Source organism: Mustela nivalis (genome assembly GCF_964662115.1).
Source record: "Mustela nivalis genome assembly, chromosome: 11".
NCBI lineage: Eukaryota > Metazoa > Chordata > Mammalia > Carnivora > Mustelidae > Mustela > Mustela nivalis.
The window spans coordinates 83,462,041-83,475,271 of NC_139030.1; the positions used below are offsets into that span (position 1 = coordinate 83,462,041).

The window sequence follows — 13,231 nt, forward strand, 5'->3', positions numbered from 1 at the left end:
TATCTCAGAGAGGTTAAGTAACTTACCTGCAGACACACACTAGTAAAAGACCAGCTGGATGTCTGTCTTGAAATTCCTGCTCTTGGCAATGGTAGAGCCCTTGCTATACTATTGGGATTTCCATTTCATTGATAACAAGACTGAAGTCCAAAGAAGTCCAGTTAAACTTGCTCAAAAAATCTAGCAGTGTTCAGTAAACGGCAGAGTAGTTTCATCTTGTTGTTACCTTGTCTCTGGTCTTTCAAGAATTCAGTCATTGCTTACTTGACCTCCAGTCAAAGGCCCTTTTCTTACCACTTTGGTGAAACTGACCCACCACTGAGAGGGAGAAATGCTGGGATATTTGGTGCTGTTTTAAAGTTAAACAGACCTCTGAAAATCAACCTTAATTCAACTTTGCATTTAAGATGTCCTTGGAAGCCCAAGTCTTGGCGGTAGGCACTGTACACAAAGGGGAAAAAAATCCAAATTTTTGAGATATTTGATTACTATATTCATTAAGCTTATAAGCACATATATTTTGACACATTTCTTTTTTTTTTTTTTAAGAAGAAACTCATGGATGAGTTCTTTTTTTTTTTTAAGATTTTATTTATTTATTTGACAAAGACAGATCATAAGTAGGCAGAGAGGCAGGCAGAGAGAGGAAGGAAAGCAGGCTCTCTGCTGAGCAGAAAGCCTGATGTGGGGCTCGATCCCAGGAGCCTGGGATCATGACCTGAGCTGAAGGCAGAGACTTTAACCCACTGAACCACCCAGGCACCCCTTTTGACACATCTCTTAATGGATTCGAAATAGTTTCAAATTCTCACAGCATTTAGGGTGTTTTACTCTGGAGTCAAGCTAATTTATTTTACTTCTTTCTTTTTTAAGATTTTATTTATTTGACAGAGAGAGAGAGAGAGAGAGAGACAGTGAGAGAGGGAACCCAAGCCAGGGAGTCAGAGGTAGAAGCTGGCATCCCACTGAGCAAGGAGCCTGTAAATCCCAGGACCCTGGGATCAGGACCTAAGCGGAAGGCAGATGCTTAACTTAATGAGCCATGCTAACTTATTTTCAAAGAAGGTGGTTTTAGGTACTTTCTGAGATTATGGTATTCTATTGTATGGTTATGACACCAGAGAGTTATCAATGTGTTGTAAATTCTCTTAAATGCTTGAAAATTCTTAGGTGTTTTCCAGTAAATTGGCCTGGGGGGGGGGTAGGGGGGTTGGGTAGTGTGGGAAGTTCCACACTGCTGATGGACAGGGCCACAGTCTTTTTTTCCCTCATTTCTGCCCAATTTTGGATAGGGACCTTGCCTAGGTTGGAGGACTTTTCCTCTAGGTAGTCTCAGTGGACAGAATTTTCAGTAGTTCATTTCTGGTACTCATCTCAGAAATTCTTTAAAAGAGGAAGTTATAGTTCAGTTTTTCAAGTTCCCATTTCTTGCCTTTTGGTTCTCCAGGTTATTGGGTTGCTTTGGGGTCTGAAAAAGGAAAATAGGAAACAAAAGGGGGAGTCACTCAAAGTACCCTAGCAAATGAAGCCTTGCTTTCTGGCAGCTGTGGATGCAAAGGCTTTAATATTCAGCATGCATATCCCAGGAGAGGAAACATGGTACATGTTCTAGAAATTTCACTGTTTTTAAGGAGGCGGGCAGTCAATTTCCCATTCCACCACATACAACTCAAAACTCGTGCAGGGAGGCAAGCTGCACCTATTGTTTAAAAACATTTTAGACAGAATGCAAATTGCTCTTCCCTCTTGCCAGCGTTGCGCCAAATGACAGGGACCGATATTTCATCTCCTTTTCCTATAAATCTCAGGAAGACACATCAAAGAAGGTTGAAGTGAATCCCTTAAAGGGACTTCGTGCAGTTACTTAAATAATTGATACATACACATACCTATACCATACCCCGTGCGCATTTCCCCCCTTTTGACTTGTGTGCGAACAGGAGCTACAGTAACCGAAATCCACCTCCTCAGACTGTGACATTTCAGAAGGTCTTTCACCAAGAAGCCAAAACACTTGGGGCCCCGCACAAGCTGCTCCGCAGAGGCCGCCGAGTCACGCAGCTCCTGCACCCAGCCTCGCCAAGCGCGCTCAAAAAAAGTTGCCCGGTTCGGAGTTCGCAAGGGTGGAGGCGGCTCTCCAACCACGGACCAGGCACCGTGGCTCGCGCGGGCCAAGGACCTGAAGCCGTGGCCGCGGCCCGCTCTCTCCTCCACACCGCCCTACCCCCTCCTGTTCGATCTAGGATTCTTTTTGTTTGTTTGTTTGTTTGTTTGTTTGTTTTCCAGGGATAGCAGCTACTCGCAGCCCTGGGAATGTTGACTGTGAGTTTCTCCTTGAGACGCGCTCTGATTCCATTTTCCGTAACCCAGCTAGCGAGAAACACGACTCCCGGGTCCTCTGCTCGCCACCACTCGCCACCACATCGCAGGCGTGGCCGGCGAGCGCGGGACGTGGGAGGGCGGATGAAAAGATGCCCCACGGACACAACCTCCGCTCTGCGGGTAGCGGGTTGCAGCCTTTGTCCGCTCGCCCTTCCGCAGGGGCCACGCACTCCCGCGTCTGGCCGGCAGGTGGCGCGGTTGCCTCACGATGAGTTGCTGCCCGAGCGGGAAAGGCTCTTCCACCGCCCCGCGGTCGCCCACCCGCTGGGACCCTGGCTCCGGAGAAAAACCCAGTCCTACCCAGGAGGGCGACAGAGGAGGGGCGGCCTCGGGGTAGGGGGTGGGGGTGGAGGAGGAGGAGGAGGCCAAGTCAGGAATCGGGCCCCTTTAAACGTCGGAAGAAAGGCTCCGAGTCGCGTCGGGGGGTCGGTCCCGGGGCCGCCCGCAGCGTTACAGCGTTACAGTCGCCCGGCGGCGCTCAGGTGGCTGCTTCCGCAGCCTGGACATCTGGGGACAGACCAAGGTCCACTGGGGCCTACGTCCCCGGAGGTTGACACTGACACTCTCGGCTCCTGGGTGGGGGCAGCTGCGAGGATTCCCGCCGCTTCTGTGTCCGCCACCGCGCCCCGGGCGCGGAGAGAGGTCCCCAGCAGCGCTCGGGAGCCGTCGGAGCGCAGAGCTGCAGCAGTCGCGCCGGGCAGCCTCAGAGTCCCCCCGCGGGGTCTGGGCAGCAGCAGGTACCCCCGCTCCCACCTTACGCCCTTCGCTTCTGCCCCGGCGCCCGGGATTGACCAGGCCTGGTTCCCGGGACGACCCCCGGGGAGCGCGCAGCCTGTTCCCTGCAGCTCAGGCCGGACTTCTCGGGGCGTCCTGTCGCGATGGGAAGTACTGTCCTGGGGCCGGGAAGAGACGCGCTGCCTGAACGCGAGGTGCAACCAGAGGGCTCTTCTCCGTGGCTAGAAAGTCCCTGGTTCCGTCTCTGGAGACGGTGACTGTGCCTTGCCTCCCGCTGGGAGCTGCCCTGGACTTTGGGGACCCATTAGGTCCCTGTTTTTCAGCCAGCTGGGGAGCCGGGGAAGAAAGACATAATCAAACCAAGAGGACTCCCCCGAAGAGCATTTCATTTGGAGATGCGCCATAAAGACACCAACAGGGCAAGGTAGCTCAGGGTGCCAGAGGCGGTGCGCCAGCCCCTGCGCGAGCCGCGAACGCGTCGACCCTCAGAAAAGAGCAACTGCAGAGTTGCAGGTCAACTTTATACTTATTTTATGGCAGTTAAAGAACCTTTTCCTCCATCTCAAAACGCTCGTGGCGGGGAGTGGGCGGGGGGAGAGGAGAGGGGGTTGCCAGTCTTCCTCGGATGCCCCCCAGTCGATTTCGGTCTTCGAAGCTCCTTCCACTGCCCAAGGGCTGGACCCCTGAAGTTAGGTCCGGAGACCATGCAGATTCCCTCTGGCGGGGGCGGGAACCCGGCAGAGCTGGGTCTCGGAGGCCCCGGGAGACCGCGCGCCCTGCCGAGCCCTGAGGGGGCGGGGCCTTAGGGCGGGCTATGCTCAGTGGGGCGGGGCTGGGTCGTCCCGTCTGCGCCACCATTGGCCACAGGCCTCGGACTGGCGGGTGGACGTCATGGGCTGGGCCCACCCCCTTGGCAATGTCTTCAGCCTGCTGCACTCCTAACTTAAGCATTTATTCCACTGGGATAGAAGCGGTAGGAGCAACGTTGGCACCGGCGAACCATGGCTGGGATTTTCTATTTCGTCCTCTTTTCGTTTCTCTTTGGGATTTGCGACGCTGTCACCGGTTCCAGGGTGTACCCCGCGAATGAAGGTAAGAGCGAGGTTGTCCTTCTGCGGTCCCGGGCAGAGAGAGGTAGATCTGCGGGTGAATGGGCCCCGGGAGCGCGAGGCCGGAGGGTATGAAGGGATCCCGGCTGAGCGGTGCGCCCCGACTCCGGAGAAGGGGGCCCGGACGAGGGGATCGGCTAAGGGGTGTGGGAAATCTGCCGGGCAGCCTTCCCCGGGCAGTGATCGTGCGTTCGGCTCGGCTACCCAAGTTTGTAGCGAAAGGACAAAGTTTAGTAGCATCCGCTGGCGAGCCCAGCTCCAGCAGCCCCAGGGGATACACGAGAGCCAACACCAGAATTAAAAAAAAAAAAAAAAAAAAAAATTATTTGGATTTAGCGCTCCCTACCACTGCTCCCAACCCGGCTCGGGTCAAGGGGCGAACGAAAGCCTGGAGCTAAGTGAGTGCTTGGTGCTCACGCGTTCCTGTGAAAGCCTTGGACCTCAGGTTTCTGTGAAGTTTGCCGAGCCCTGGGCTTCCCGGGACCGGGCTGTGGGGCTTCAGCTGCACAGCGGTCGTGGCGCCGCTCGCAGGTCGCCAGTGACCTGGTTTCTGTAGCACACGGCGTCAGACACCTTCTCCCCGCTGGGCCGCGCGCTCCGGGTGTGCGATCGCTGGCCTACGGGGCCCCACTCTTTTCAGATCACCCCGCAGACCTGGGGACCCGCTGGCAAGTTAAGCGTAGTAGTTTTTTCCTTTTTGCTCCCAGAACTATGCACTGGGTTAGTTTGGATGGAACGTGCTGGACCCATCTGGACGCTGTTTTCTGCGCGTGTCTTCGGACGTGTTAGAAAGATTGTGTGTCTTTCTATGTATAGGGGAGGTGGGTGTTGATCATTTATTTTCTGATGGTCTCAGAGAAAGGCGAATTGAGTGTGTATCTGTCTGCGTGTGTGTCAGCGTGAGTGTGTGTGTACGTGCGCGCGTGTGTGTGGGTGCGCGGGTGCCTGCGTGGACGCCGACGATTGTGTGCCTCTGCGTGAGTGCCCTGATTGTGTTGTGACTGTTCGGTGCTGCTTGTGCTCGAATCAGTGTGCATCTAGCATTGCACCCCGTCTCGTCGACTCTTTCACAGCACCCCCCCCCCCCCGCCCTCCCGCATCCGTCTATCCACCTATCCATCTATTCAGGCGTCCATCTCTCCAGAATCCGTCCATGCATCCCTGCGCAATATATCATTTTCCCTGTTCCGAAGGAGGGAGCCAAAAACCAACTTAGCCTTGGCTGGGCAGCCGGTACCCAGAGCTCTCCAGTCGGAGGCTGGGAGATATTCACACACCTGCCGGCAGACACCCTTTGGGAGGAAAGGGGCGCTCTCCTGCCCTCTGGATCCCTTTCTCCTAACTGGCTTCTGGTGCCATCTCCGTCACTGCGGTCCTTCGGTCCCCAGGGTCATTCCTTTTAGTAGAATCATGGATCTCGATTTCTCGTGACTACTTCGTACACTTGTTAGGATGTCCCCCAAGACCTCTCTGGCACCGGACATAAAGGAGATTTTCTTTTCTTTCTCTCTCTCTCTCTCTCTCTCTCTCTCTTTTTTTTTTTTTCTCCTCCCTTTTCTTGCCTTTTTCTTTTGGAAGGAAAACTTGGGAGCGCTAGACAAAAAAACAGTGTTGATGGAGCTGTAGGCTGATGTAGAACGAAGGGGGGGTGTCTCCCCCCTCCGGCCCCTCCTCTCCCCTAAAAATTAATTCATTTTGTTGCTTTTTATTCCCATCACGTTTCCTTTTCTCCCTTTTACCCTCCCTTTCTACTCCCTCCCTTTTTTTGTAAATTGGGTCTTATTGTTCCCTTTGTGTCCCTAATCCACCTTACATAAATCCAAATGGATGTAGCAGGCTTTTCTCTAGGGACCAAGAAGAGGGAATTTGGGGAGGGGGGGGTGCAACCCAGGCGGGAGCGACCTAAGGAAGGCTCTACATTTTAAAATAATTAAGAGACTCTAGGAATTCAGGCTTCTAGGGAATATCAGGCGAAAGCAGCTGTTTTTAACTCCTTTGACTTGGGGATGAATTGAGGGAAGGTGAGCAGAATTCAGGGGCCTAGTGGTGAGATGGAGAATCGGAGTGCCCAGGAGCAAGGATGAGGGCTCCCCATTCCCACCCCTCCCCCAGCCTAAAGAACCAGCCTCACTGATCAAGTTAATAACCCAGTGGTTCCTTTGAGATGGGCTTTTCGACCCCCAGGCCTGCGGATCTCGGTGGGAAAGGGAATGTGGAGAGGTTAAGAATCCATTGTGTCCTTTTCAGTGTCCTCGGTGCCTAGGACCCTTCCAGCCTGGGTGGGGGACATCAGCTCTTCTCTGAGCTTTGACATGCATGGTTGGGTGCAAGACAAACACTAAATCTATTAGGCAGCACGCCTTCACCTAAAATTCAAACCAGTGATTTCCTCTTAGGCCAAGGATGAGTCCCTGGCTGTCCTCTACAAGACCTGGGGAAGAGAATAGTCCACTGTGTTGGCATTCTAAATTCTACAGGTCTGCCATTACCCCTTTCTGAAACTTGGATATTAAAACAAAACAAAACAAGTCTCTTTATTTGGTGGGGCAGGGAAAAAAGAAATTGTAGAGGAGAGAGCCTTTTCATGACCCTTTGAGTACTTTGTTAGAATTCACTTGTGGTTCTGTCACCATGATGATGAGTTATGTGGTCATCTGAAACTTCCAAAAACAAATAACTGTAGTAGACACCAGACAGAGATGAATGCTGGTTTTGCTCTGGAGTGTAGCTGCCCTACATAGATATATTTATTTTTTGAATTGCACTTGAGATTCTCTATTCATCCTTTTTTGAAAATGAATCAGCTCAGTCCTGGGATGGAATTTTAAATGCTAAGCAAGTTAAATAAATAAGAACGTGCAGATTTAAAGAGGAGAGTAGATCAAGTAAGTAATGATTATTTACATAAGTGAGACCGAGTTTAGGTTTTGATCAGAGTTGGATACGCACACCCCCAGCACATATGGAAACGCTCAGGCAAATGGTTTTTGTAGTATTGGCTTTTTTGCAATTGGAAATTAATCCATTCTTCTTTGTTTTCTTGCAGTTACCCTATTGGATTCCCGATCTGTTCAGGGAGAACTTGGGTGGATAGCAAGCCCTCTGGAAGGAGGGGTAAGTTCCGAGTTGCTCTCTGATCCAAAGGGTAAAAAGGAGTGATTAGCAACTTTCTGAGAGTCCTAATGGCTTGATTCTTGTTGATTGTGGTGAGGGGGTCAGATTTCCGCCATGGCCTATGAAGTGAATTACGCTTTGTTGGAGAAATCCTATACTCCCTTTGGATAACTCTGTCATGGAAGAACTAGAAACCAAAAGGGCAGAAAGGGGTTTCAAAATTAGGAGATTGGTGGAGGCATAGACTTAGATGCGTATTTAAAACTAAAATACCGACAAGAAATATGATCCAGGGACCAAATTAGAATTTGTGCCTATTACTGTGATGGCCGTGAAGACCTGACAGGGTTAATTTTAGAGCAATTGTTCTGTTTCCAGATGAGGAAAATGAATGAATAAAGATACCAGGGGAGAGAACACGTCTGATTGTACCAGGCACAAGTTTAGTTCTGTGCATAGGCAAAGGGGCGTGGGAGGGGGGTAGGCATCCTTACCTCTGAAACCTTATATAAGCTGCAGCTCTCTTGGGCACTGAGAGGAAACCCCGTGAACTTGTGCAAGGGGTACAGGAGATCCACGCTAAAAACCCCAAGCTGTTGTGCTGTTGGTGCTAAATGTAAAAAAGTTTAAGTATTTGGAATCTTGAGTCTTTGGGGAAGGGGGAGCTAAAATAGAATAGAAAGGATGAGAGCGTGTGTCACTGTTCATTCATTCTGCAGTGTGCCTTCCTTGCTTCCTCCTGAAGATTTCAGAGATTACAGATCAGTGGCCACATTCTCCCTTTACCCTTCCTAACAGTTCAGCATGAATCAGCTTTGGGGAAAAAAATCAGAATAGCGTGTTAACTCAGATTTCTGCCAAATTTAAGGAACTCTCAGATCCTTTAAAAATCCAGATCATTCTGCCCTTATGTGCTTGAGAATCCAGGACTGAATCAGTGGGGTAAGAGCAATAGAAGTGAGAGACAAGTGGTCTTTAGCAGGGGAAAATGGAAATAAGCAGCCCCCCAGTATGGTGCTTCCCACCTGTCCCCTGAATTAACAGGAAGGGATCAAAACCGTAAAGACGCACAAAAATTGTTACCAAAGAGGAAGGGTTTTTTAAAAAGGGCAAGAAAGTTGTGAAATGAGAGATGAATGAAAATGGAGAATGTTGTTAGGCTGTCTTTTTCCAAAACAGGTCTTGGGATCTGTGTGAAATAAAACGGAGATTTGCCTTGCCTTCTTGTTTTTCTGCCTGAACTTGACTGCAGTTCCTTGGATCTCTGCTGAAAAATTCTAGTCGGCCCTCAAAACCATTTTTTTAAAGGGAGGGAGAGTGATTGGCAGGCCTCTGGCAGTGTAGACAGGCCTTATTCACTGCTGATTGCAGGCAATTGCCCTCGTCCTTTGAATGCGAAGAAAGGTACAGCTTTATCTTGGGAGAGTCAGACTCTTGTTAATCCTATACCCTGGAAAGGTCACTGGTTCAGGGAGGCTTTCCCAGGCTACACCAGAAGTAAAAGCTCTTCAGGTTCAAAGTATTAGAACTGCTAGCAAAATTGAAGATGGGAGGCATCAGTACTTTTAAAAATTTAATGAGTCTTATTTTTCTTACTGGCTGCACTCACGTTTGAAGGGAGAATGCATCCAGTATGATGTGGGACCTGACCTGTTACACAAAATATACATGTGACCTGTTTAAAAGCAAGGAATGACACATTTTTGAGTACAGTCTATGGTCTGTCTAGTTTGTGGAAAGCTTTTACTGCAACTTAATATGCTGTAGACATCCCATATCCCGCACCCACCCCCAAACTGCCCAAAGAACACCTGCTCGCTTTTTCTAAACAAAAACTTCTTTCGTCTTGAGGTCTCTTAAGATAATACCATGCATATATAGCTGAATTGTGTCCAACCCAGAACTTTTCCACGTGCTGAATGTAGACTTCTGAATGTAGAGTGTTAGTATTTTTCTTTCCTTAAATGTGATGGATGTAACATTTTAGGGACTCATTGTGGGGGGGTGAGAAATGAAATTTTATTTATGTACAATAGAATTGGTCATTCCAAAATACACAGTAGCCATTGAGAAATTATGTGCCAGATTGCAAAGTTTCATTAACCTGTTGATTTTGTCATTAAAGAAGACTATCTCAGGCTTACAATGAAGGGATAAATTAGGTTATCTACCAAATATGAATGGATTAGCTTTAAAAAGCTCTTTCCAGCTGAAGATAAAAGCACATTTGTGTCTTCTGGTTATTCTGAAATTTCTGCTTATAGTTAGGACAGTTCACATCTTTCTTGGCTGGAAATTTGGGGTCATGGTTTTGTCAATAAATAATGACATTTATTTGTTTTTATTGTTATTTTTAAAGAGAAACAGAAAATTTACTTGACAGTACCACAAGTAAAATATGAAATACAGTCAGAGACAACTCACTGTTCTCTGTTTTTCTCTAAGAACAACTAAGGAGAACATAAGAATAATAGAAAGTAATGGATTCTGATGGCAACATTATAGCGAAAACTAATTTCTTGGCAGTGTTCATTTAAAGGAGCATATTGAATTTCTGATATTGATTGTAAAATACAAAAAATAAGGTGAGATTTGTCATTGTTCTGGCAAATTGATCCATGTGTTTAGACAAAATTAAGTTTAGACTGGAAAATTCACATTAGATCAAACTCTCGTGTATGAACTCTGCGTCCTTTCATTTACATTGATAAATGTGTTTTCCCATATTCCCTTTGTTCTGAGATGAGAAGCATGCTGAGTAGGGTTTTTTTTTGAAGGTGAAGATCTATTTTTGGATTTACATGAATTTCCCCCAAATAAGTAAATTACTGGTGATTTATTGCTTAACGGATAAAAAGAAATTTTAATCACCACAGGGCACTTATTCCTCCCAGTTCCAACTTTTCATAATGGTAGCAGATGAAAGGGATACCGAGTTTTATGCAGTATAGTCCTTCACACAGTAACATTTCCATCCATAATAGTTTTCCAATGCACAGATGGAAAACCCGTTAAAAGATACATTATGGTTCTATGTACTTCATTGGATTGAATGGAGCTTTAAGTGGAGCTATTACAGAATATGAATTTTTTTAAACTATCTTTTTTCTTCTAATTATATTCATGTGTTAGATACTTAAGCTGATTTATACCAGATCTATATAAATGCATTACTGTAGATACTTGTGAAGAATTGGAGGCTGCTTACTGGCCTAGAGGAGCCCCCCTCCCAAACAATCTTGCTGCTTTTAGGATTATTTTTTTAAAAAGCTGTGGCAAGAGGTGAGTTTTTACTACTCTAGTCATAGTGGGTTTGGATTGTCCCACCCTTAGAATCTTGATGTTATGAAATAGATCACAAAGGAAGCCCTACCACCCTCTAGTTTTCTTGAGCTTTCAATCATAAATATCCCCTACGATTTTATTTTAATAGCCACAGAATATTTAGAAGCAAAGCATGTGTGCATTCTTGTTTACTTATGGGTATATATTTTAAAAATAAGGATACACAGACTTTTTCAATTAAATACGTTGGTCTGGGAAAGTGTTTCATTGTTACAAATGACAGTGGATTTGAGAAATCCAACCATAAAGTTTACTCTCTATTTTCCCAGGATTACCAAAACCAGAAGAGTGAGATTTTCCTTACCCCTTTAAAGAATAGTGACAGTGCCAAAAAAAAAAGAAAAAAAAATTTTTTTTTGACTGACATTTTTTTTTTTAGGTATTAGAGAGCAAAGTTCTGACAGGAGCAGCACTAATTAACTGATAATTGTCTTCCTTTGGCAAGCTTCTTTCTTCCTGCTCTTAATTTGCAGGTCTCTGCTCAGTTGTTGAAACAATACACATACTAGTTTTTCATTTATGAGTAAATTTGAACTGTTGCCACTTGAAAGTGTAGCTGTTGTAATAGGTGAATCGGAGGTTGTTAGACCACCACAAGGACCTGCTGGGAACTCATAAGCAAAAGATCTCCCCAGGCCTCTGGATTGTAGGCAAAAGAATGAAACCACCACCACAAAAACAAAACCAAAAAAGACCACATCCCCAATAAAATGCTGTCTTATCTCCCATAAAGTGTTTTGTTAGTGAAGATTGGTTCTCAGTAGTTTCATTCCTCCCTGAAACAAAAATCGTCACTGTCCTATGAGGGGAAAATAAAATTGACAAATCACAGCAGGGGGACATTCTGTAATTGATACATTTCCTTTGGATCTTTGCAGTGGGAGGAAGTGAGTATAATGGATGAGAAAAACACACCAATCCGAACCTACCAAGTGTGCAACGTGATGGAACCCAGCCAAAATAACTGGCTGCGAACTGACTGGATCCCCCGAGAGGGGGCCCAGAGGGTGTACATTGAGATCAAGTTCACCTTGAGAGACTGCAACAGTCTTCCGGGTGTCATGGGAACTTGCAAGGAGACGTTCAATCTCTACTACTACGAATCAGACAATGACAAAGAGCGTTTCATTCGAGAGAGCCAGTTTGCCAAGATTGACACCATTGCAGCCGACGAGAGCTTCACCCAAGTGGACATTGGTGACAGAATCATGAAGCTGAACACCGAGATCCGGGATGTAGGGCCACTGAGCAAAAAGGGGTTTTACCTGGCTTTTCAGGATGTGGGGGCCTGCATCGCCCTGGTCTCAGTGCGTGTGTTCTACAAGAAATGTCCGCTCACTGTTCGCAATCTGGCCCAGTTTCCAGACACCATCACAGGGGCTGATACATCTTCCCTGGTGGAAGTTCGAGGCTCCTGTGTCAACAACTCAGAAGAGAAGGATGTGCCAAAAATGTACTGTGGGGCAGATGGTGAATGGCTGGTACCCATTGGCAACTGCCTGTGCAATGCTGGGCATGAAGAGAGGAATGGAGAATGCCAAGGTAAGAAGAGCCATATTGTACTTTTCATTAGGGCTTAGTGCACGTAATTAAATCAGAGATGAGACTAAATGGAGTAAAGCCAGTAATTAGCAGCCCCGGTGGGATGTGGTGGGACAGAGGGGGTCTAATGAGTAAGTGCTATAGCTCCAGGTGGCGATGCTAAGACGTTTCTAATACTGACAAAATAAATGATGCTGTGTAATCAGCAGAAGGCCAAACACATTTGCTAACAGGCACTTAGATCTGAACCGGCTTGATGTGCCCTCTGAAATGTAAATGAACAAGCTGAAGAAACAGACCTGATTGATCCTTACTTAAAGAGGGCAGACACATTTTCCAACCCTAGTTTTCCCTGTGTGTGGACCTGGTAAAATGGCAAAGACAGTGATATTTACCACCTCTTGTGGTATATTTATGTACACAAATGACTAAAATGTGAAGTAAGGATTCCAGTCTTGCAAATCCCTCTTGCTAAAAGTATAGTTCTTCAGGCCTCATGGACCAGTGTAGATGTGGCCCAATGAAACGGCGTGACAAGGTTTCAAGTGCGTTCTGTTCCACTGAGCTCCCGTTGATAGGGTCTGCAAGTGACGTTAATCTTGATGGAAGACCTCTTGATTTCCCTGAGGAGGTGATAAACAGCTAGTGAGAGTCTTATTCGATCTGTGTGGTCAGAGGCAATAGTAAATTGTGGTCCATTTTGGTTATTGAGTTTTTGGAGAAATCCAGACTTTTGTATCATGTTAATTACTACTTACCCCATTACTAAGGTGATTTTTTTCTTTCTTAACCTGCAGTCGAGTGTATGCAATTCTTTCTTTCCTTATTTCCCCTTTCTGGGGAGTCGTTAAAATATTCTTCTTTGTAGCAGCTTTGTTTCCAAGTAAGAGATGAGAGGACTTCGTATTTATATGGATTGCTTGTTTTGTGTGTGGATTAAGGCTTAAAAAAATCAGTTATCCCAAGGTTGTTATTTTTACTTGCTGTTTATTTTTAGTGCTTAT

General features: G+C 46.8%; 1 protein-coding gene across 2 annotated transcripts in view; it reads left to right on the top strand.

Moving 5' to 3' along the window:
- The first annotated feature begins 4,085 nt into the window (after positions 1-4,085).
- The window catches only part of EPHA4 (EPH receptor A4), a 143,529-nt gene continuing 134,383 nt past the window's right edge, over positions 4,086-13,231 (top strand). For both annotated transcript variants that reach the window (XM_082689446.1, XM_082689447.1), the window contains exons 1-3: positions 4,086-4,209; positions 7,273-7,340; positions 11,564-12,227. In XM_082689446.1, the coding sequence (XP_082545572.1) occupies positions 4,119-4,209; positions 7,273-7,340; positions 11,564-12,227 (823 nt within the window). In that variant the 5' untranslated portion in view covers positions 4,086-4,118. The remainder of the gene's footprint in view (positions 4,210-7,272; positions 7,341-11,563; positions 12,228-13,231) is intronic.